This window comes from Suricata suricatta, chromosome 3 (genome assembly GCF_006229205.1).
Source record: "Suricata suricatta isolate VVHF042 chromosome 3, meerkat_22Aug2017_6uvM2_HiC, whole genome shotgun sequence".
In the NCBI taxonomy this organism is placed as follows: Eukaryota; Metazoa; Chordata; class Mammalia; order Carnivora; family Herpestidae; genus Suricata; species Suricata suricatta.
The window spans coordinates 106,136,735-106,158,557 of NC_043702.1; the positions used below are offsets into that span (position 1 = coordinate 106,136,735).

Sequence of the window (21,823 nt, forward strand, 5' to 3'; positions counted from 1 at the left end):
GCCACTACTCCATATTGGCACTTCCCGATCCCTCCACTTTCTTTTTCATGTTGTGATTTTATTAATTTTTGTTCTGCTCCTCTGTGGTCTGGTTGTCCTTTATGTCTAGGGCATACCAGTTATCCTGGGACCTTGCTTTAATCTCTCTGGTTGGATCTCTTATTTCTTGGATTCCAGGTCTTCTTTGTTTTTCGTTTACTCCCTTTTTTGCTGCAGTACATCACTCTTCATGAGAGAAGTTGCATGTAAGGTAAATTTCAGATTCTGAGAAATCAACTTCCCATTTCTGTTTTTATTGATAACTTATCTGGGTATAGAATTCTAGGTTGGAAGTCTTTTAGAAGTTTTGTTACTGGACCAAAGTGGGTTGCTCCTTGGTGACCATACTAGGAGGAGTTGCCTCCTAAGGTCATCTTGATGTGTGTAAATAGGGAGATCACAGGGAATAATTTCCAAAGCCCTGACTGCTCTTACAGGAGTAAGCTGGCTCCTTTATTGGGGCTTGGGATGAATATTTCCCAGAAGGGGACTTTAACATTGTAATGAAGCTGAGGAAGCTGTGGAACAGATGCTGACTCATCTGCACACGTGTCATCTTTTCCTCAAATAGTTTGTTGTCCTGTTTTAGCAGTTTGTTAGTTTCTAAGAGATGAACTTGACTGGCAGAAACTTTTAGGAGTTTCCTGAGTTCAGTCAGCAGTTTGGTTTTGAGTCCAGGGGTCCATGGTGACAGTTTGAAGACATTGCTTCTTAGAATTTTGGTTTCTATTGTGGTTATTGAGATGTCTGAAGCCTTGGTATGAGATCTAGTTTTTCTTCCCAGAATCATTCAGGGTCTTGTTTTTGGCCCTAGTAATATGAAATTTCACAGTGCTGTGCCCTTCAAAGAAATCTCTGTACTGTTGAGTGGTTGATGGGCCCCTCTGGAAAATAATTTGTTTTAGTTTTGGGAAGTTTTCTTGAATTAATTTCTTTGCATTTTTTCCTTCTAGTTTCTCTCTTTTGTTTTCCTGAAATTCTTTATTTTTAAGATGTTTCATTTCCTTGACCAGCTTGGCCTAATTTTAAAAATGTATGTTTTCTTTCCTAGTTTCTAATTCTTTTATGTTTTATTTATTTATTTATTAAAAATTTTTTAAAAATGTTTTTTATTTATTTTTGAGAGACAGAGATAGCATGAGCAGGGGAGGGTCAGAGAGAGAGGGAGACACAGAATCCAAAGCAGGCTCCAGGCTCTGAGCTGTCAGCACAGAACCTGACACGGGGCTCGAACCCATGAACTGTGAGATCATGACCTGAGCCGAAGCTGGATGCTTAACCAACTGAGCCACCCAGGTGACCCTGCATTTTATTTTTAAACTTTCTGAGGGAGGGTGGATTTTCAACCCCTTTGTTGAGATTTTTCCTTTAGTTATCAAATCTTTAATTTCCAAGGGTTATTGTTCTTGGATTCTTTTTTTTTTTTTATGATGTTACATCATTCTGAAGGTGTCAGTGGTGTATATGTATGTTTTCTTCTTTCTTGTGTCTATTTCCTCTTAAGTTGACTTTTTGTCTTGGTTTCGTGTCTTTAATGTTAGAGGCTTCCTTTCATATCTGGTGATTGCTGCTCATTTTGAAGAGAATGAGGCAGTAAGGAGCTAATCGGAAGCCTTGAGGCTTTTTGACTGTAGGCTCTCCTGTTACGGCCATTTCCTAGCTTTGCCCCATTGTCAATATTCTGCAGCTTTTCCTAATGAGCTGTCCAGTTTTCAGAAAAGGATCTTCTGATCCTTTCTTCATCTGGAGGGTGAAGTCTGGCTGCTGGAATGGTAGAAGCCCAGTAGGAAAGGACATTCAGGAACTTCCACTCAGTTGTATTTCATTTCCCTGAGTTCCCAGATTTTTTAGTTCTTTCACAGGGAATGAGCCTCCATTTTTCTGGAGTCATTTTCTGGACTCCTTTGGAGTCATGACAGCAGTCACCTTGCTCCATGAAATCAGCCAGAGAGGCTGGGGGCTCTTATTTTTAAAAAGCTATCTATCAGAACTCATTTTTTAAATCTACTTATTACCCCCTCATACCTGTGTTCTTTGTGCTGCCAATTCTTGAGCCTTTTGGGGAGTTCCACAGGGTAACTTGTGATTTCTGTTGGTTTTTCCCACTGTCAGCTAGCATTCAGCTTTCTCAGGGTTGCTAAGACACTTGATACTCACACATCTCCTTTCCAGCTTCCAAAATTAGTTGCCTTTTTCCTCTTTTGTTCTCTTCCTTGTTGTGGATTTATAACTTTATAGAAATCCCTTTTAAAAAAACTGACATTTCAGTAGAGTTTTAGGAGGGGAAAAAAATGCTTGTGTTCAATCTGTCTTTACCCTGGATTTTTAAAACCTTTATAATGTATCTGAGGAATAAGTAAACCAAATTTATCTCCAATATTTACCAAGTTGAGGAAACCTTATTGACATTTTTTATTTACCTTGTTTTTTTGATTTCCAGAATAGTAATATTAAATATTACCTTATTTTTAGGGATTCCCCCCACCAAGAGGACAAAACATTAAATTACATAGACTATAGTACTTCCTGGATACTGTGGGAGTTTTTTTATTAAATATTAAAGTATAAAATACAAAAGTATAAAACATGCAAAAATATGTACAAACATTATATCTTCAGTGTGATGAATTTTCATAAAGTGAAGTTTGCTGTATTACCAGATCTTGAAACAGATATGAGTTATGCTTAGCAGCTCAGACTCAGTGTTTCTTACAGTCAGTGGACATTGTATCTTACAGCCTGGGTGTGCGGGGACATGGAGAAATTTTTCTTTCCCATGTAAGAAATTCCAGTTCTGAATTGATGCAACTCTCCATCTTTCCCTTATTTTACTTGCCATTTAATCCTTGCAAGGCGAAGAAGCAAGCGCTGTGGCTTCCTCATTGTTTTGTGCCTTGCCCATGCAATATTAGACCTTCAAGTGTACTTAGTTCGCTGACTGCTGGGAAATGAAGGAAGCTCACTGCTCCCTGCCCCCCCTTCCCCCAGCCCTGTGAGAACTGAAGATTTAACTTCTGTCCCTAGTATCTGAGTAGTTTGTTCCCTCTGCTATGTGGAGTGGCCCCCAAGGAAAGAGGAAGGGAATGGAAAGGGTAGAAGTGAACAGAAGCTGACCCATCCAGGCAGTATGTTGGATGGGTCAAGACTGAAGGCTGTACAGTCACCTGTGTGCCAGGGCAACCACCACCTCAGGGAGCAGCAGTTGAAGTGCCCCACAGAGACCAGGGCTTGGGGAGGTAGGATGCATGTAGGTGCTTCCTCGGGGCAGCAGTTTCAGGTTCTTGATGTGCATTCGTTTGAAGGCTTAAGGGAGATGTGGGATTTTAAACTCTTTCAGATGAGGTCTTTGGAGTTCATCAGAAGGCCTAGCTGTTAGTGACTGCTGTTACCACCTTGTTTGGCATCACAAACAGGGAAGAGTAACAGAAGTCCTCTTTCATGAAAAACGATCCTCTGCAATTGGCTTATTTAACCAATCTCCCTCCTCCTCCTTCCCTGACATTAAACAGTTGTATTAATCCAAGTTGGAAGGAGGGAGGGAGGAGAGGTGTATTTTATCACAACCAGCAGTTTCATTACAATGAAATAAATGCTGTGAAGGGTCTGTGGGAGTACATAAAAGAAAATCTTAACCTAGTCTTAGGGTTTCTTATAGTAAATAGGAGGATGCCAACATTTGTACATGTAATAAAGTCAGAAACATGGAAATTGTTGTTAAACATCCTCTTCTTGCTCATTAACAATTTTTAAAAAAATATTTCAGTATTTCAAGGGAACCTTAGGGTTACAACCTGGAGACTCAGCGCTGTTCATCAATGGACTTCATATTGATTTAGATACACAGGATATATTCAGGTATGGATCATGTTTTTCATTCTCTGAAAGGGTTTTATAATGTTAGCTCCTTGTGAGGCACCTGGGTGGCTTAGTTGGTTAAGTGTTGGACTTTGGCTCAGGTTATGATCTCACGGCTTGTGAGTTTGAGCCCCATCTCGGGCTCTGTGCTGAGAACTCGGAGCCTGTAACCTGCTTCGGATTCTGTGTCTCCCTCTCTCTTACTCTGCCCCTCTCCTGCTCATGCTCTATCTGTCTCTCTGTCTCTCAAAAATAAATAAACATAAAAAAATTAAAAACAATATTTATAGTGTTAGCTCCTTGTAACATGTTCAGATTGTTGTTCCTGCATGATGTGGTATGTTGCAAGGTCTGATGGCTTACCAGGTGAGCATTTAGGTAGGCTCCTAACTGGGATGGGCAGGATGACACTCTCATATATTTTTTGAAAAGTTTATTAGAGAGAGAGAGAGAGGGAGAGAGAGAGTGTTTAAACTCACAGACTATGAGGCCATAACCTGAGCTGAAATCAAGGGTCGGACTGAGTCACCCAGGGACCCGGTCATTTGTTATCATAATGTACGTTCAAGGCCTTGGACATTTAAGGCCCAAGTCTTTTGAGGGTGCCCTTTTAGAGCTATCGTTTCCCTCTTAACCATAAAAAAGCGAGAGAGAGAGAGAGAGCTCAAGTGGGTTCTTTTACTTCTGGAAACAGTGTGAAGTAGGTTTATTCAAAATGCCTCTGCATCTGGTGTCTCAGAAGGTGTTCCACCTTACATATGTTATTTGAATATCTACCCTTTTGTGTTGTTAAAATGTGGCTTGCTCTGAATTGGTCTTATGGATATTTTGCGTTGGGAGAACAGTGGATAGTTAGGTAGAATTCAGATTTTTGTCCTTGGAATTAAGGTTGACACAGTTGACACTGTGGCTTCCTAATAGTAAAAACAAAAGTTATTGTTAATGGTTGAGAAGAACCAGTTCCCACAGTAAGATATTTTTCACATTAATTATTTTAGTTGAACTTTTATGTTCTCATACTGCTTTTTAGAGTTAGTGTAAAGTCAAATGGATATGGACACGTGAAATAAAGATTGCCCATATTTGTTTTTTTTTTTAATTTTTAAAAATGTTTTATTTATTTTTGGGAGAGAGACAATGTGAGTAGGGGAGGGTCAGAGAGAGAGGGAGACACAGAATTTGAAGACAGGCTCTGGGCTCTGAGCTAGCTGTCAGCACAGAGCCTGATGTGGGGCTCGAACCCACGAACCGTGAGATCATGCATGACCTGAGCCGAAGCCGGACGCTCAACTGAGCCTCCCAGGTGCCCACTGTTGTTTTTTTTAATAAAAAATATACACATATCTCTTTAGTTTTTCAGGATTTACAAATTGAGTTTTTGCTCATTTAGACAGTTTTAAATAATAAAGACTTCATCCTGGCTTCTTATTTCTTCCTCCTCCCCATCTTTTTTACCTTCTCTCGAAAACCTCTACATCGAGTGTAAATTCCTCCAGACCTTTTACTGTGGTCATATGTGTGTGCTACTTGTAAATTGAACTGATATTGTAATTTATGTTAAATCTATGTGGTGTATTTTTTAAAAAAGAGATAGTTAATTATGAGAAAATTGTAGATTTATGTGCAGTTGTAAGAAATAGAGAGGTTACTGCGGAGGACCAGCCCACGCACCCCAGTCGAATGGTCCCCGAGTAGGTGGTTGGTGTCGGCGAAATATCTATAGGAAGGAAGACAGACAACATGAACGGCGGTAAAACCACACTTTACTAAGAAAGTCAGTGTCTTTTATGCCATAAGGGTTTACACATTTTTTTTTCTCTTTAATGATTACAAAGCTTATGGTCCTTGAGAGAGTAAAAACATGCCCTGGGAAGGATCATTTTGTTTTATCACAAAAGAAAGAACAGACGTGAGAACAGAAGTAAAATAAAACAGGAATGAGAGAGTCTGTCTCTCAAAGATTTTTTTTTTCCTTCAAGGCCCTTTAGCAGTTATGTCTGGGCAAGGTGCTTATCATACAAGGGGTTAATTTTAGACAGAGGATTGTGTTTGCCCCAACAGCAGGCAATGAGCTGGGAACAGAAATAGTGTAAGGGAAAGCAGGTGCCACTAACTGACCCAAGTTGATTTCAAAACTTAAAGCTATATGCTTTTTTTGCTTTTGCAGAGCAACGAGAAAAATCATAGACAGGTTAAATAGAAGCCACATATGCAGCTCAGGAGGCCAAATGTTGCTTCACAGTCTTTCAACTTGTTCCACAACTTCCCAAATTTTTCTCCTGCGCCCCGGAGGCCTGGCCATCAACAGTCACTCTTCTGTGTCCCGGAGGCAGTGCCATCAAGGGTCGCTCTGTGGGAGGTTTTTTGGCCTACTGGGCCCCAACAGGTTACTATAGTGTTTTTTTAAAAATCTGCAATGTAAAATACAGATGAGGATTATTTCATCCTCAAATTGTGTGTTTATACATATCTCTATTATGTAGAGATAATTTTATACCTGATATATACATTGGTAAGTGTAAGTAAGCATGCACCAAGAAGCAAGTCCTACCTACTTTCCTCTACATGTTTTGATAAGATGAAGCAAGGGGAAGGACTCCATGTTTTGAGTTCTTGACTGGTTTGAACAGGGCATTGAGTTTGAATGGATACAGTTTTTTTTCATGGTGAGGTTTTGTTTTTTTTTTTTAAGCTTTTTATACTAAATACCTTCCCTCTCCTCCCCTTCTGCCCCCTAGTCTGTTTGATGTATTGAGGAATGAAGCTCGGGTAATGGAGGGTCTGCACAGACTGGGAATAGAAGGTGTTTCTCTGCATAATGTTTTGAAGCTGAACATCCAGCCCTCGGAGGCCGACTATGCTGTAGACATCAGGAGTCCTGCTATTTCGGTAGGTGTTCCGTTCAAGCATCCAAGGGGCATTCTGGCCATTTTATTTTGTGTTTCTTATTTGTCCTATGAGAGCTAAGTTATTTCTGTCATCTCTTTTTTTGGCATCAAACAGTGATTTACAGCAACTGCTTATATGGGATCATGTGTATATAATAAAGTAGTCTCTTAAATGCTCCAAAAGTTCAATGATTATATTTAACGTGGTTAAGACAGTAATTTTTCCAGTTTTGTATCCCCCCTGGGATTCAGCTGAACATCTCTTGGGAAGAGGAATACTAAGTTTGTATTTTCTCAGTTACATCCAAGTCTTCTGTGATTTTGTGTAGAATATCATTTTTTGGCTAATATCCTTCTTTTTCTTAAACATTTTTTTAACGTTTATTATGAGAGAGAGGGGGAGAGAGAGAGAGAGAGAGAGAGAGAGAGTGAGAGAGTGAGTACGTGCACAGGCAGGGGAGGGACAGAAAGAGAGGTAGAGGGAGAATCCCAAGCAGGCTCTGAACTGACAATATGAAGTCTGATGTGAGGCTCAAACTCCCAAACCCGCAAGACCATGACCTGAGCCGAAACCAAGAGTTGGACGCTTAATTGACTGAGCCACTCAGGTGCCTTGGCTAATATCCTATAAAAATAACTTTGATTTTTGGTGAGTTTTGGTGGCTTAAGTCAGATTAAGTCTTAGGCTCTTGATTTAGGCCCAGGTCATCACTTCATGGTTCGTGGGTTTGATATCCACATTGGGCTCTGTGCTGACAGTGTAGAGCCTGGTTGGGATTCTCTCTCTTCCTCTCTCTGACCCTCCCCCACATGCATGTGCACACAGTCTCTTTCCCTTTCTCTCTAAATAAGTAAACTTAAAAAAACCTTTATTTTGTATGTGAAGGATTTATATAGATTTACATCTGCTGTATTGATGTCTCCTTGTGTGTAAAAGAGAATGGAGGGAATAGGGCTGTTCTGGCCAGTTGTGGTCAAAGCAGAATGAATGTTCGAGATGCGCCTGACCCATCCTTGGCCCTCCTGTCATTTTTGCTTGGTTTCTATACAGCATTTATTGTAAGGAAAATTTTTCCAAAGAAAATTGTGTAGGATGAAGATGATCATTATTTGAGTTCTGTAGTGGTTATTTTGAGAAGTATTGTTATGTCATTTGTTTTCCTGTTAAAAACATTTGTAATTACAAAGAGTAAAGAGATTGAATATAAGTCACAGCAATATAGCTTATCACAATACTTTCTACATGTTAACATTTAATCATTTTGTGTCAGATCTTGTTTTCTTGGAAGAAAGCAATGTTTCCATCCAAGTCCTCTTTAGATTTCTTCCCAGTTCCACCCATTTCCTCCCTGCAAGTGATTCTTCTTCCAAACTAGGTGTGCATTCATCCTGTCCCTTGTTTTAATCACTTTATTTTCTCTTGTATGTTTTGAAATTTTGAAAATGCCACCATGGCAGTGTTCTTTATTAGTTTCCTTTGTTACTCAACAATTTTGTCAGACTTATAGTTTAACCTCTCATGTTTTATGTTGTATTTAAAAAAAAAAATCTTTCATACAGTCACAGTTTAAAATTCAAGACATACAAAACGGTATATATTGAAAAGTTTTATCACTCAGCTGTCCAGTTTTGTCCCTAGAAGTAGCAGGCATTATCAATTACTTGTGTATCTTTCCATAAGTACTCTGCACAAAGTAATATCCCCGTACTTTCCCACCTTGCCCTTTTTGTAGAAATAGTACATACTGTTTCCTCACTGCTCCCTTTATGGAATTAGGTTGTGCCCAATTTTGTTGCCATGATAAGCAGTACCATATCTTTTTGTATTTCTCTCTTTGTGCATGTATGTGAGAATTTATTTGGGATAGATGTCTACAACCCTACTTAGTGGTAGGGGAGTAATAAAGTTACTTATTTTATTACCTTGTCTTCTCTAAGAAGACTATTCCAAGCACCAGCATTGGGTGAGAGTTCCCATTACTCTATACCCTTACTGATTCTTGGATATTAACAAACTTTAAAATTCTTTTCAGTTTAATGAGTGTGAAATTTCACTGTGGTTTTAGTTTCTATTTATCAGATTACTAGTGAGGATGTACCTCTTTCCTTGTGTTAATTGCTGTTTTGAATTTCCTCTGTAAATTTCTTCATCTCCATGGCTGATTTTCATTTCTCGTATGTTGGGGGTCTTTTATTATTGTTATGTTAGATTTGTGTACATTGTCTTGACCCTAGTCCTTTATTGGTTTTGGAGGTTGCAGATATCTTTTATTCTGTGGCTTGTGCTTTAGTCACTCAGTTTTATATTTGATCTTTGTATTTTTGAAAATGGCCTTTTCCAAGTGATTCTTCTTAAAATCATTTCAAGTCTTATGTCATTTCTGGCACTTTGACTAATGGTGACTAAAGTGTATGCACCATGTTGTTTTTCCCCCCCCCCCGCCAGTGGGTCAACAACCTGGAGGTTGATAGCAGGTATAATTCATGGCCTTCTAGTCTACAGGAATTGCTTCGACCCACCTTTCCTGGGGTTATCCGGCAGATCAGGAAAAACTTGCATAACATGGTGAGTAAAACTCATTGTCTGGCCATGAGCTCTGTTTCTCCCTTGCCTTCTCCCCTACCTTTCAGCAATGTTTAGACTGTTCACTTCTATACTAGCTGGTTCTCTCACCTCTATGACCACTAAATATGTTCTTCTAGCTCCATATTCAAACTGAGAGTGTTTTCATTTTATTTTATTTTTTTAAAATGTTTTTTATTTATTTTTTTGATAGAGAGAGACAGTGCGAGTAGGGGAGGGTCAGAGAGAGAGAGGGAGATACAGAATCTGAAGCAGGCTCCAGGCTCTGAGCTAGCTGTCAGCACAGAGCCTGACGCGGGGCTCGAACCCACGAAGTGTGAGATCATGACCTGAGCCGAAGCCGGACGCTTAACCAACTGAGCCACTCAGGCCCCTGAGAGTGTTTTTAAATGTATTGATCCACGTGTCGGATTGTGAGATGTCATAGTAGCATTACTTCCTCCATCAGGGTGTAAGGAAGTGTTCCTCACTTAAACTGAAAGTTTAGGTTGTGTTATTTTAGTTTTACAATAGTTTTACTCAGAAGATGAAAATGCTGCTACTCTTTTCCTTTAGTATCTTAATCTCTAAAATTTAATAGTTCAGTTAATTCCCTTAAATAAATCTGTGAACTCCTACTTGTTTTTCTGTATTTCACTGCTTTTGAGAGAGAAAAGAGGTTTCTTATTTCACTCTCTTTTTCCCTTTTATGTCTTCCTTTTCCACCATCTGCTCTTAAAGAAAGTAGGGGCAGATTGGTGCCATGGTTTCCTTCCCCAGAACTTGTAAGGGAGACTATCCTCTGTACTTGCCTTACTCTTGAAACCACTTTTCCTTTCTCAGTCAAAATTTCATTCTGTTTCTCTTCCCCATATATCTGAACTTTATTAAATGAGATTATACATGTATTTGAAGTACATCATGAATCATTAATTCAGAGATGCTTACAGATGAATACCATAAAGAGGTAGTCTCCATTTTCTAAGGCAGGAGAGTTGATAAAACTTGGGTAGTGTTAGGTGTAGCAGAAGTGTGAATGTTAGGAGTCTGGAACACAATCCCCGTACTATTAGCAGAATACTGTGAGAAAATAACTTTACCTTTCAGTACTGAATTCTTTTAACATAAAGGTGGGAAACTGCTATTGTATAACTCTGCTTTTATGTGGTTCAACAGTAACTGAAAAAAGATCACCTTCAGGTACAAAGAGTAATGGCATTTTTATTGGCTCTGTTACATTTGAATACATTCCATTTTATGTGTTCCTTTCCCCTTCACAGGTTTTCATAGTTGATCCTGCTCATGAGACCACAGCAGAGTTGATGAACACAGCTGAGATGCTCCTCAGTAATCATATACCACTAAGGTAACACTGGTATTTATTGAATGATATATATCTAATTCGCTGAGGTTTTGTTTGTCATTCATAAATGCAAGTCTGGTGCTACTGGATAATTAATAGTCAGACCATTAATGACCATTTTATCTTTGCTTAGTATGAAGCAGTATCTTTGAGGCAGAAAATTTCATTCTAAATGAATAAATGCTGGCATCATTGAATTATTAATAAATAGCCCATGTAAAAATAGTTTATGGTCTCATCTTGCTTCCCACTGGAAGGGAGTTTTCCTAGGTAAGTATCCACATGACAGAGCCTGTTTCCACTTCAGTGGAGACCATTTCCCCCATAATTCCTGTTAGACTGACAAGAGCTAAATGTACACACAACCTTTAGTAGATGCAGGCACATTTATTTCACTCATGTTTCAAAATCTACCAACTGGGTACTTGGGTGAGTTTTTCACTGCTTTTTAAGAACAGTTTTTAAAAGCTTTTACATATACATACTAAGATATTTTCACTTACATTCCAAATAACATCTGGGAATTTTATGTGCTGACAAAAATCTGAATTCTTAGAAAACATGAAAATAGAGAAGAAAAGTCCAGCTAACAAATGTTGTGTGTTCTGTACCCAGCACTGAGCTAAATGCTGTGGATTGTATCTAAGCCCTATTCCTACCTTCTTGAAAAAAATATTGTGAATACTTTCAGAGTCTTTAAGAAGATATTTGATCAGGTGCTAGCTTGTGTTCTTCTAGTCATAAGCGTTTTAGGATTTCAAGGAAAACAAAAGATTATGAACAAAGACATTTGGGAAGGACAAAGGTTTCATGGAACAGTTGGATTTCAGTTAAGCTTTGAAGAAAATAGAGGATTTTTTGGATGGAAAAGCAGAGATTTTTGTTTATTGAGATTTTTCATGTAAAACATGAATGCCTCCTGGTTTGACAGAGGACTGAACTACTAGATTACAGCCAGAGCTGTATTTTGGTGAAAAGGGAAATAAAAGAACACAGATGTTGGCCCATGGTACACAGTGGGCACTAAGTAAATACTGAATTGCATTGAGGCACGAGAAGAGGGAATGAAGTCCTCATGTTGCGAAGGTGGGTGAGAAGGCACTAAACTCAAGGGCAGCAGGGAAGCATGCTTGCTCGGTTGGTGGAGAGACCCAAGGCAGAGTGGCTGGTGTTTTAGTCCTTGTTTGTGTTGATGTGGTATGTCAGGGCATTGACAGGAGCTGAGGGGAGGAGGGGACAAATCTGGGAGACTCCCTAATGGTACTTGATGAGAGACCGGGCCTGAGAGAAACAGAAGTCTGAATTTTGGGGCCTAGCTAAGAGAAAAACTCTGATGCCCTTTCTAGAAATTGGAAGCTTGGAAAGGGGAATTCCTTTGTGAGGAGATACTTAGCCCTTATTTTTATTTTTGTAAGAATTAACATTTAGGTCATTTCTGCCTAGAACCTCCGCATATGATTTCTGTTACAAGTGAGATTTTATAAAACAAAAACAATGTTTATCTATAAACAAACTCTTGCCACTACCATCTACACATACACACACTCTCCACATGCCTCAGGAGATGGATGTTTGATATGTGTGTTTTCTTCTTCTAGTTTTAGGCTTTACCTTTTTTCTTTTTTTAATTGATAGACTGTTTTTTTAGAACAGTGTTAACTAATTAACTGGTATTAATACATTATTAACTAAAGTTCATAGCTTACATTAGGGTTCATTGTTTGCATTGTGTATTCTGCGGGTTTTGACAAGCATGTAATGACATGTTTCCACTGTCCCATAATCATACAGAATAGTTTCATCGCCCTCCACACCCCCTGCACCCCACCTGTTTTTTCTTTCAGGCACTGACATCCGCTGGGCTTTTTACTGTCTCTCTTATTTTACCTTTCCCAGACTCATGATGTATGTAACTTCATTAGATTGGCCTTTTTTCATTAGCAGTATGATTATAAGGTTTGTTCATGTCTTTTTGTGGCTTGATTATTTCTTTTTTAAATGTTTATTTATTTTGAGAGAAAGCAGAAGTGGGGGAGGGGCAGAGAGAGGGGGAGAGACCTTTTTTTCTGGATGTATTTTTTTTTTTATAGTTTATTGTCAGGTTGGTTTCCATAAACACCCCGTGCTCATTCCCACAATTGCCCTCCTCCATGCCCATCACCACCCTTCTCCTTTCCCCCTCCCCCTTCAGCCCTTGATTTGTTTTCAGTATTCAAGAGTGGGAGAGAGACTCTTAAGCAGGCCCCATGCTCAGTGTGGGGCCTGATGCAGGGCTTGATCTAATGACTGAGATCATGGCGAAAGCTGAAATCAAGAGTCAGCCACTCAACCAACTGAACCACCCAGGTACCCCTAGATCATTTCTTTTCATTACCAAATAATATTCCATTGTGTAGATGTATGATAGTTTTTTGTTTTTTTTTTTAAAATCCATTCACCTATTGATGGACATCTTGATTGCTTCCAAGTTTGAGCAGTTAGGAACGAAACTGCTATAAACATCTGTGTGCAGGTTTTTATGTGGATACAAGCTTTCAGCTCATTTGGGTAAATACCAAGGGGTTTGATCACTTTATCTTATGGTAAAAAGTCTGTTTTATTTTATAAGAAATTGCCACTCTGTCTTCAAAGGGGTTGTCATGCTTTATGTTCTTACCAGCAATGAGTAAGAGTTCCTGTAATGAGCTCTACATTCTCTCTAGAATTTGTTGTTAGTGTTTTGGATTTTAGTATTTCTAATAGGTGTGTAGTGGTATCTCATTGTGGTTTTATTCTGAACTTCCCTAATGACATGATGTCGAACATCTTTTTTTATGCTTATTTGCCAACTCTGTGCCTTGTTTGCTGAGGTATCAATTCAGATCTTTTGCCTGTTTTTCAACTTTTTATTGTGGAGTTTTAAGAGTTCTTTGTGTATTTTGGATATCTGTCCTTTATCAGATGAGTGTTTCTCACAGGTTTGCTGCCTGTGGCTTGTCTTCATTCTCTTCTTTCACAGTTTCTTTCACAGAACAGAAGTTCTTAATTTCAGTGAACTTTAGCTCCCCCATTTTTTTTTTTTTTTTTGGTCATGGATCATGTTTTGCTGTTAGTTCTAGTAAGTCATTGCTCCACTCAAGATCACCTAAATTTTCTGTGTTCTTTTCTAGGAATTTTATCGTTCTGTGGTTTACTTTCATGTTTATGGTCCATTTTGAGTTCATTTTTTGTGAGGTATAAGGTCTCTGTATAGATTTGGTTTTTTTATGCTGTGAAAATGTCCAGTTTTTCTAGTACCATTTGTTAATAGACTGTGCATTCTCACCTCAGCTGGTTTTGCTCTGGTATGTAGGCTAGTGACTTCTGTTTGGGCTAGTGAAAGGTTCTTGGTTTGTTTTTTTGTTTGTTTTTTGGTTTTGGCCAGTTTGTAGATGGTAATGGTATCTTTTGTGGTTCTTTAAATTTTAAAATGTGATAAACATGAACCTTGGTTGTAGCTTTTTGCCAACACATTAATAGTAAATAAACATTTTCATGTTTCCCATATTGCCTATGTTAAATTTCAAAATCCACCCCCCTTTTAATATATTTTCACATTCTGAAAACATTTATGTCCTCTAATTTGTCTTTAGAAACCACAAAATCTCCATCTAAAACTATCGCAAAACCCTTCATGTCACTGGAGGCCTCATTTCACCATGTGGAAACAGTGCGCTTTAACAGTAGAATAGTCTAAAGCCTCCTTCGGGAACCGCTTTTATTTTACAAGTGATGAATGCCTTTACCTGCCATATTAGAGCTTTTCAGTAGAGAAAACTGCAGTATGTGAATGGGATAGAGGGATGCCATTCCTTTTAACCAGTTGCATTTTTGAGATAAGTTTCTTTTTCTTCTTTTTGCCTTTCCCCCTCTCCCCCAGAATTGGTTTAATCTTTGTGGTTAATGACTCTGAAGATGTTGATGGGATGCAAGATGCTGGAGTGGCTATTCTGAGAGCGTATAATTATGTTGCGCAAGAAGTGGACGATTATCATGCCTTCCAAACTCTGATACATGTATGTTTTCAATCAAAATGGCGAATAATTTTCTTAATCTAACTTTGTCTAAGACATAGTATGAGTTAAGAGGATTTTATATTTCAGTAAAGAGAAAAAGTATGGTAAATTATTCTCACAACCTTTGTATTTATATTTAAGTTGCCTTTATTGATTCACCAGTGTTTATAATAGATTGCTGTGGTTTAGGCTGAGATAGATTCTTTAGGAGCCCTACTAAGGTATCTTAGTCTTCTGACTTTTGTGATTTAAAATCCCTAATTCTTTTGGTAAATGTGATGTTCTCTGCTTGTTTAAAAAAAATGTTGGCTTCTTTTCCCTTTAAGTTCTTTTTGATAATTTAATATTCAAATAAATTCTAATTGTCTGTTTTTCCTTTTTTTTTTTTTTACCTTGGAAACTCTGAAATGCCCTGGTTTTTATATATACTTAAAATAATTGCTCAAGTTCAAACAAGGAACTCTTTTTTTTTCTATTTTTGAATATTTAAAAAATTTATAAGTAATAATTGTTTGCTTATAGATTAGTAGTGATTATTAGAAAACCATCTTGAATGCAGTTGAATTTAACCTACAAACTTGATGTCAGCATGCTATTTATTATGTTTGTTATGTTTATTCTTTAGAGATTCAGTCCAGGGCATTTTTTATTAAAATGTTCATATATTCATTTGGCTATCATCTATTGAAGACTCACCATTTTCCAGGCCTGGTACTAGCTGCAAGGGATGCAGAGAAGTGTAAGACTTCACCCCTGTCATCAAAGACCTTACAGTTTGGTGGGGGACAGGACCATGCAGATGGTTAAGGTGTAGCTGACCGTAGCAACACCAGGACTCACTCCACTAGGGATGGCAATGTTGTGGAGTGGGAAGTGGCCCTAGCTGAATGCAGGAGGAAAAACCGGAGTGAGATGAATGATGGCCACACATCAGAGGTCGTGATTCCCTGTTGTCAGTAGGGCTTGAGCGGTGCTGAAGGGGGAACACAGTCATTGAGGCTCTAAGGCCAGGCAACGAGTGTCTGGACTGCAGAGGGTTAAACTCCAGTTAGAAACAGCATTCTGATGCAGGTATGGAGATGTGTGGAGATGTGTGGAGATGGGTCTGACCATGGGTAGACAAAGAGGCATGGACTCTAGTTGGTGACCTGTTGCCAGGATCTCAGAGAAGTGATGTGAAGGGTGGTTTGCAGCAAGGCTGTAGAGAAAGACGTCCAGAAGAAGGTGCTGATGATGTGTTTTCACCAATATCTGTGTGTATAAAGGAAAGGATAATATGAGTTTTCATTTCTCTTTGTTTATTTTTAATTGCAACAGAAACAAACATTGTATGTTCATTGTAAAAATTTTTGAAAATATTACTGAAGTGTATTGATTTAGAATTTCTGTCTCTCCCCTCTGTAATCCTGTTCCTTAAAGGCAACCACTATTAAAAGGTTGTCTTGTGTCCTTCTAGGTATTTAACTATATGTGTAAAGACATAGTTGTGTTATTTGTTTTATATATGCTTTTTTTTAGTGTTTTATTTATTTTTGAGACAGAGAGAGACAGAGCATGAGTGGGGAGGGGCAGAGAGAGAGGGTGACACGGAATCCGAAGCAGGCTTCAGGCTCTGAGCTGTCAGCATGGAGCCCTACGCGGGGCTTGAGCCCATGAACATGAGATCATGACCTGAGCTGAAGTTGGAGGCTTAACTGACTGAGCCACCCAGGCGCCCTATATCTGCCTTTTAAAAAAAAATTTTTTTTTCTTTTTTAATGTTTGTTTATTTTTGAGGGAGAGAGAGAGACAGAGCATGGGCCAGGGAGGGGCAGAGAGAGAGGTAAACACAGAATCTGAAGCAGGCTCCAGGCTTTGAGCTGTCAGCACAAATCCCGACATGGGGCTTGAACTCCTGAACTGCAAGATCATGATGTGAGCTGAGCTGAAGTCAGATGCTCAACCAACTGAGCCATCCTGGCACCCTGATCTTTAAGGTTTTTAAGGCTGAATCAAAATCACGTAGCACACAGTGGGCTCTCATCAAGTGTTGGCCTTCCTGTCCTCCAAGCAGTACTCAGGGTCCCAGCCCACCAGTTCCAGTGATGTCCCCAAAGAGCTGAGTGCAGCACCAGGATCTCTCCGAATCTTTGCTCTGGTTGCGGTTGAACTCCCGGGCTTTGCCCCAGGGCAGGAGACCTCCGCCGGCTTGTGGGGCTTCGGGAGGAGGCTGTGCAGCTGCTGGTGGAGGAGGTGGTGGCGGCTGGGGCTGTTTGTTGTTCATGATCAGTGGGCCGGTGCCCCTGGCTACCGGCTCCATCTTGGCTGCTCCACCAAAAAAATTTTTTTTTGATGTTTTATTTATTTTTGAGACAGAGAGAGACAGAACATGAAAGGGGGAGTGGCAGAGAGAGAGAGAGAGAGAGGGAGACACAATTCAAAGCAGCCTCCAGTCTCTGAGCTGTCAGCACAGAGCCCAACGTGGGGCTTGAACCCACGAATGTGAGATCATGACCTGAGCCGAAGTCGGAGGCTTAACTGACTGAGCCACCCAGGCGCCCTATATGTGCTTTTAAAAAGCAAGGATTTTGCCACACTTAATTTATAACTTATGCCGCCTAAACCTGATGGCCATGAGTTCTTATTTCAAGGATTATGTAAAGGTATTCAAATTTTTAAAAATGAACACATTAAACTTTTTTTAATGTTTATTTAATTTTGAGAGAGAGATAAAAAGCGGAGTGGGGGCAGAGAGAGGGAGACAAAGAATCCAAACCAGGTCTCAGGCTCTGAGCTGTCACCACAGAGCCTGATGTGGGGCTCGAACTCACGAACTGGCTTAACCAACTGAGCCACCCTATATCTGGGACTTTTTGTATGAACCAATTGGGTCATTTTAAGAATACGTAGTTTCTAATATAAGAAGACATCTTAAAAGGTATATGAAAAAGGGGAGAATTGCTAACATGTTCCATTTGCCCTTTCAAGAAAAGTAGCTATGCTTTTCTACATTCATAAATCTTTTGTAATAAACATTCTGAAATTTGGATTAAAAGTGTAATGGTTAACCGGTTTTTCTTTCTTCAGATCTATAACAAAGTACGGATTAGAGAAAAAGTAAAAGTTGAACATGTGGTCAGTGTCCTGGAGAAGAAGTATCCGTATGTCGAAGTGAATAGCATTTTGGGGATTGACTCTGCTTATGATCAGAATCGGAAGGTGAGAACTTCCATGGCGCTTCTCATCGGACCATGATGCTATATTTTCCTTATCTCCTTTTTTGGGGGAATTATAATTTAAAAAGGTGGTAGTTAAAGTGTTTAGGTACTTAGCATTTAGCAGTTTAAAAACCAGGTCACTTTTCTGTGTTTGTAAATGCAGTTTATATTTCAATTTTGTAAAGATATCATCGACTTTTTGTTGGCGTATCAACCATTAAATTGAAAAATTTCTTTTTCACAGTGCAGTGGTAGTACTCGTGCGATATGTGTTCCACATAGCAGCTAACAGAAGTGTATGATGCATGCTTAGCAGGTTATGCTGTATTATATTGATGTGTATCATTTATTTAGTTGTTTAGGCTAAAGATAAAAATATATTTAGAAATATAATAAACAGGGGTGCCTGGGTGGCTCAGTCTGTTAAGCATCCGACTTCAGCTCAGGTCATGATCTCACACTTTGTGGGTTTGAGCCCCATGTCGTGCTCTGTGCTGACAGCTAGCTCAGAGCCTGGAGCCTGCTTCGGATTCTGTGTCTCCCTCTCTCTCTGACCCTCCCTTGCTCGCACTGTTTCTATTTGTCTCTCAAAAATACAGAAAAAGCATTAAAAAAATAAAAAAAAGAAATAAATTAAAAAAAGAAATGTAATAAACAGAGTGGAAAGAGTGGTAATAAAGATATAGAGAAATATTTTAAAGTTTTATTTAAAGATAATACTATTTCTTGTGAGACATTAAATACACTAAAAGGACCTTTACTGCAAACAGAAACAAGGTTAGTCAGTTTACTGAAAATAAATGTTCAGGCAAGAAATAAAAATACATTTCTGAGATGTTTTACTGAAAGGGGAGAGGGAGGGAGGGGGTGATGATCATGGTGGGGGGCACTTGTGGGGAGAAGCACTGGGTGTTATATGGAAACCAATTTGACAATAAACTATTATTAAAAAAATAAAAAATAAAAAACTAAAAAAATAAAATAAAAGGGCTGTAACAAAAATAAATAAATAAAAGAGATATAGCAGTGATAAATCCACCTTCCAAATAAATTACATGAAATGGGAAATTACCAATAATATTAAAAAAAATTTTTTTTTAATGTTTATTTCTTTTTGAGAAAGAGAGAACATGAGCATGGGAGGGTCAGAGAGAGACACACACACAGAAACCTTGGCAGGCTCCAGGCTCTGAGTTGTCAGCACAGAGCCTGATGCGGGGCTTGAACTCACGAACCATGAGATCATGACTTGAGCTGAAATCGGACGCCTAACCGAGTGAACCACCCAGGGTCCCCTGAGATGTTTTGATTTAAAACAATTAAAGTGTATTTACTTACCAAAAAATTTTGTTTTTTACTTTTTTTTTTTTAATGTTTTATTTATTTTTGAGACAGAGAGAGACAGAGCATGATTGGGGAGGGGCAGAGAGAGAGGGAGACACAGAATCTGAAGCAGGCTCCAGGCTCTGAGCTGTCAGCACAGAGCCCGATGAGCATCTCACCCATGAACGTGAGATCATGACTTGATCTGAAGTCGGCTGCTCAACTGACCGAGCCACCCAGGCACACCGCCCCCCCCCCCCGCTTTTTTTTTTTTTAACTTTCTATGAAGGACAGGCCTTTGGTTCTTCTGTTTGGAGATCTGAGTTGTAATCCCTTTAGAAACCATACTCATAATGAATTGTTTATACTTTCTTTTTCATCTGGGTACAGAATCCTTCTACATTTTTATAATCTTTCTCCCAAGTCTTTTATAGTAGTCTTACCCACACCTAATTTAGCATTATTTATTTTAGCCTGGTATCTTTTTGAATTTCTAGTCATTAGATTTGTTTTCTTGAGGAGACTGACTTTTTCTTTTTCTAGTCATATTTTATTGGTTGCATAGTATTAAATGATGTTATCTAACTGAGAAAAATATTTGGATTGGGACAGATATATCTGATTTTTGGTGAACATTTAGCTCAAATGAAGGGAGATAAGTGTGTGCATTCTAGAGAGTAGCTCACTAGAGTTAGAGGTCAGCATGCTTTATTAGCTAGTGTTTGTTGCTATTAACTTGGTTAGTTGAGTTTGCTTAAGAGATCTGTTGCAAGTTGATCCAGGTCTTCTTATTTATTTATTTATTTATGTATTTATTTATTTATTTTTAATTTTCAACAATGCATTTTTTTATTATTTTATATTCAACATGATAAATGTACTTTTTAATCCCCATCCCCTATTTCCTCACTTCCCCACCATCTTCCCTCTGGTAACCATCAGTTTGTCCTTTGTAGTGATCCAGGTTTTAGAGGGATTGAACAGAACACTATTTAGCTAGAACTTTGAGGCTTATATAAAACATCTTAAAGATATAGTGTCTGCTTTATGCTGATAACTTTGCATACAAAAACTCTACCCTTTTACTTCTTCCCCATTTCTGTTTTAAGTTTATTTTTTTTTTTTTGAGAGGGAGGGAGAGGGGCAGAGACAGAGGGATAGAGGGAATCCCAAGCAGGCTCCATGCTTAGAGCGAGGAGCCCCATGTGGGGCTCCATCTCATGAAGTATGAAATCATGACCAGAGCTGAAATCAGGAGTTGGATGCTCAACCGACTGAGCCACCCAGGCCCCTCTCCTGGTTTCTGTTTTTGATGTCACAGTTTACCTCTTTTTATGTTGTGTATTCCTTAACCAACTATTTTAGCTGAAGTTATTTTTAATACTTTTGCCCTTTAACTTTTATATTAGAGTTATTAAGTGGTTAGCCCAGCAGCATATTACAGTATTAGAATATTCTTATTTATTTATTTATTTATTTACTTATTTATTTTTGAGAGAGAGAGAGTGCATGTGAGCGTGAGCAGAGGAGAGGCAGAGAGAGAGTGAATCAGGGAATCTGAAGCAGGCTCCTTGCTGACATCAGAGAGCCTGATGTGGGGCTCGAATTCACTGTGAGATCATACCTGAGCTAAAGTCAGATGCTTAACCAACTGAGCCACCCAGGTGCTGCTAAAGTATTTTTAATTTGACTGTATACCTACCTTTACCGGTGTGTTGTATATTTTCATATGTCTTTATGATGCTAATCATACTTTCATTTCAGCTTGAAGAACTCCTTTCTCCATTTGTAAGACAGGTTTAGTGGTGTTGAAATACTCCAACTTCTGTCTGTTAGGGAAAGTCTTTACCTCTCCTTCATTTCTGAAGGATAACTCTGCCAGGTAGGGTGTTCTAGGTTAGCAGTGTTTATCTTTTGGCACTTTGATATCATCTTACTCTTTTGTGATCAGTAAGGTTTCTTTTGAGAAATCTGCTCAGAACCTTAACTGTAAGTGACAAGTATGTTTTCTTTTGCTGCTTTCAAGAATCTATCTTTGTCTTTGATTTTTGACAGTTTTATTATAATGTATCTTGCAGAGGATCTCTATAAGTTGATTTTATTTGGTGATCTATAAGAATCATGAACTTGATCAAATCTCTCCCTAGATTTGTGGGAGTTCTCAGCTATTATTTCTTTAAGTAAGCTTTTAAAAAAATACTTTTTTTAATGTTTATTTATTTTTGAGAGAGAGAGTGTGTGAGCAGGGGAAGGGCAGAAAGAGAGAGGGAGACAGACAATTCGAAGCAGGCTTCAGGCTCTGAGCTGTCAGCATAGAGCCTAACGCAGGGCTCAAACTCCTGAATTATGAGATCATGACCTGAGCGGAAGTCAGACGCTCAACTGACTGAGCCTCTGAGGCGCCCGTATTAAAATAAGCCTTTTGTAGATAATGAAAGAAAATGCAAAATGCATATTGATTTATGATGTGGTTTCATCTTAGCTTGGGCAAACCATGCAGTATTTAATACATAGTAGCCGAATATTTACTATTGAAGCTTGAAAAGATGTGAGTTCTTTGT

The 21,823-nt window shown here is 38.7% G+C and overlaps 1 protein-coding gene across 5 annotated transcripts in view; it reads left to right on the plus strand.

Moving 5' to 3' along the window:
* Positions 1–21,823, plus strand: part of UGGT1 (UDP-glucose glycoprotein glucosyltransferase 1) — a 108,696-nt gene that overhangs the window by 26,732 nt on the left and 60,141 nt on the right. For all 5 annotated transcript variants that reach the window (XM_029934798.1, XM_029934795.1, XM_029934794.1 and 2 more), the window contains 6 exons: positions 3,803–3,894; positions 6,633–6,783; positions 9,229–9,348; positions 10,626–10,711; positions 14,607–14,742; positions 17,809–17,940. In XM_029934798.1, coding sequence (XP_029790658.1) covers positions 3,803–3,894; positions 6,633–6,783; positions 9,229–9,348; positions 10,626–10,711; positions 14,607–14,742; positions 17,809–17,940 — 717 coding nt within the window. The remainder of the gene's footprint in view (positions 1–3,802; positions 3,895–6,632; positions 6,784–9,228; positions 9,349–10,625; positions 10,712–14,606; positions 14,743–17,808; positions 17,941–21,823) is intronic.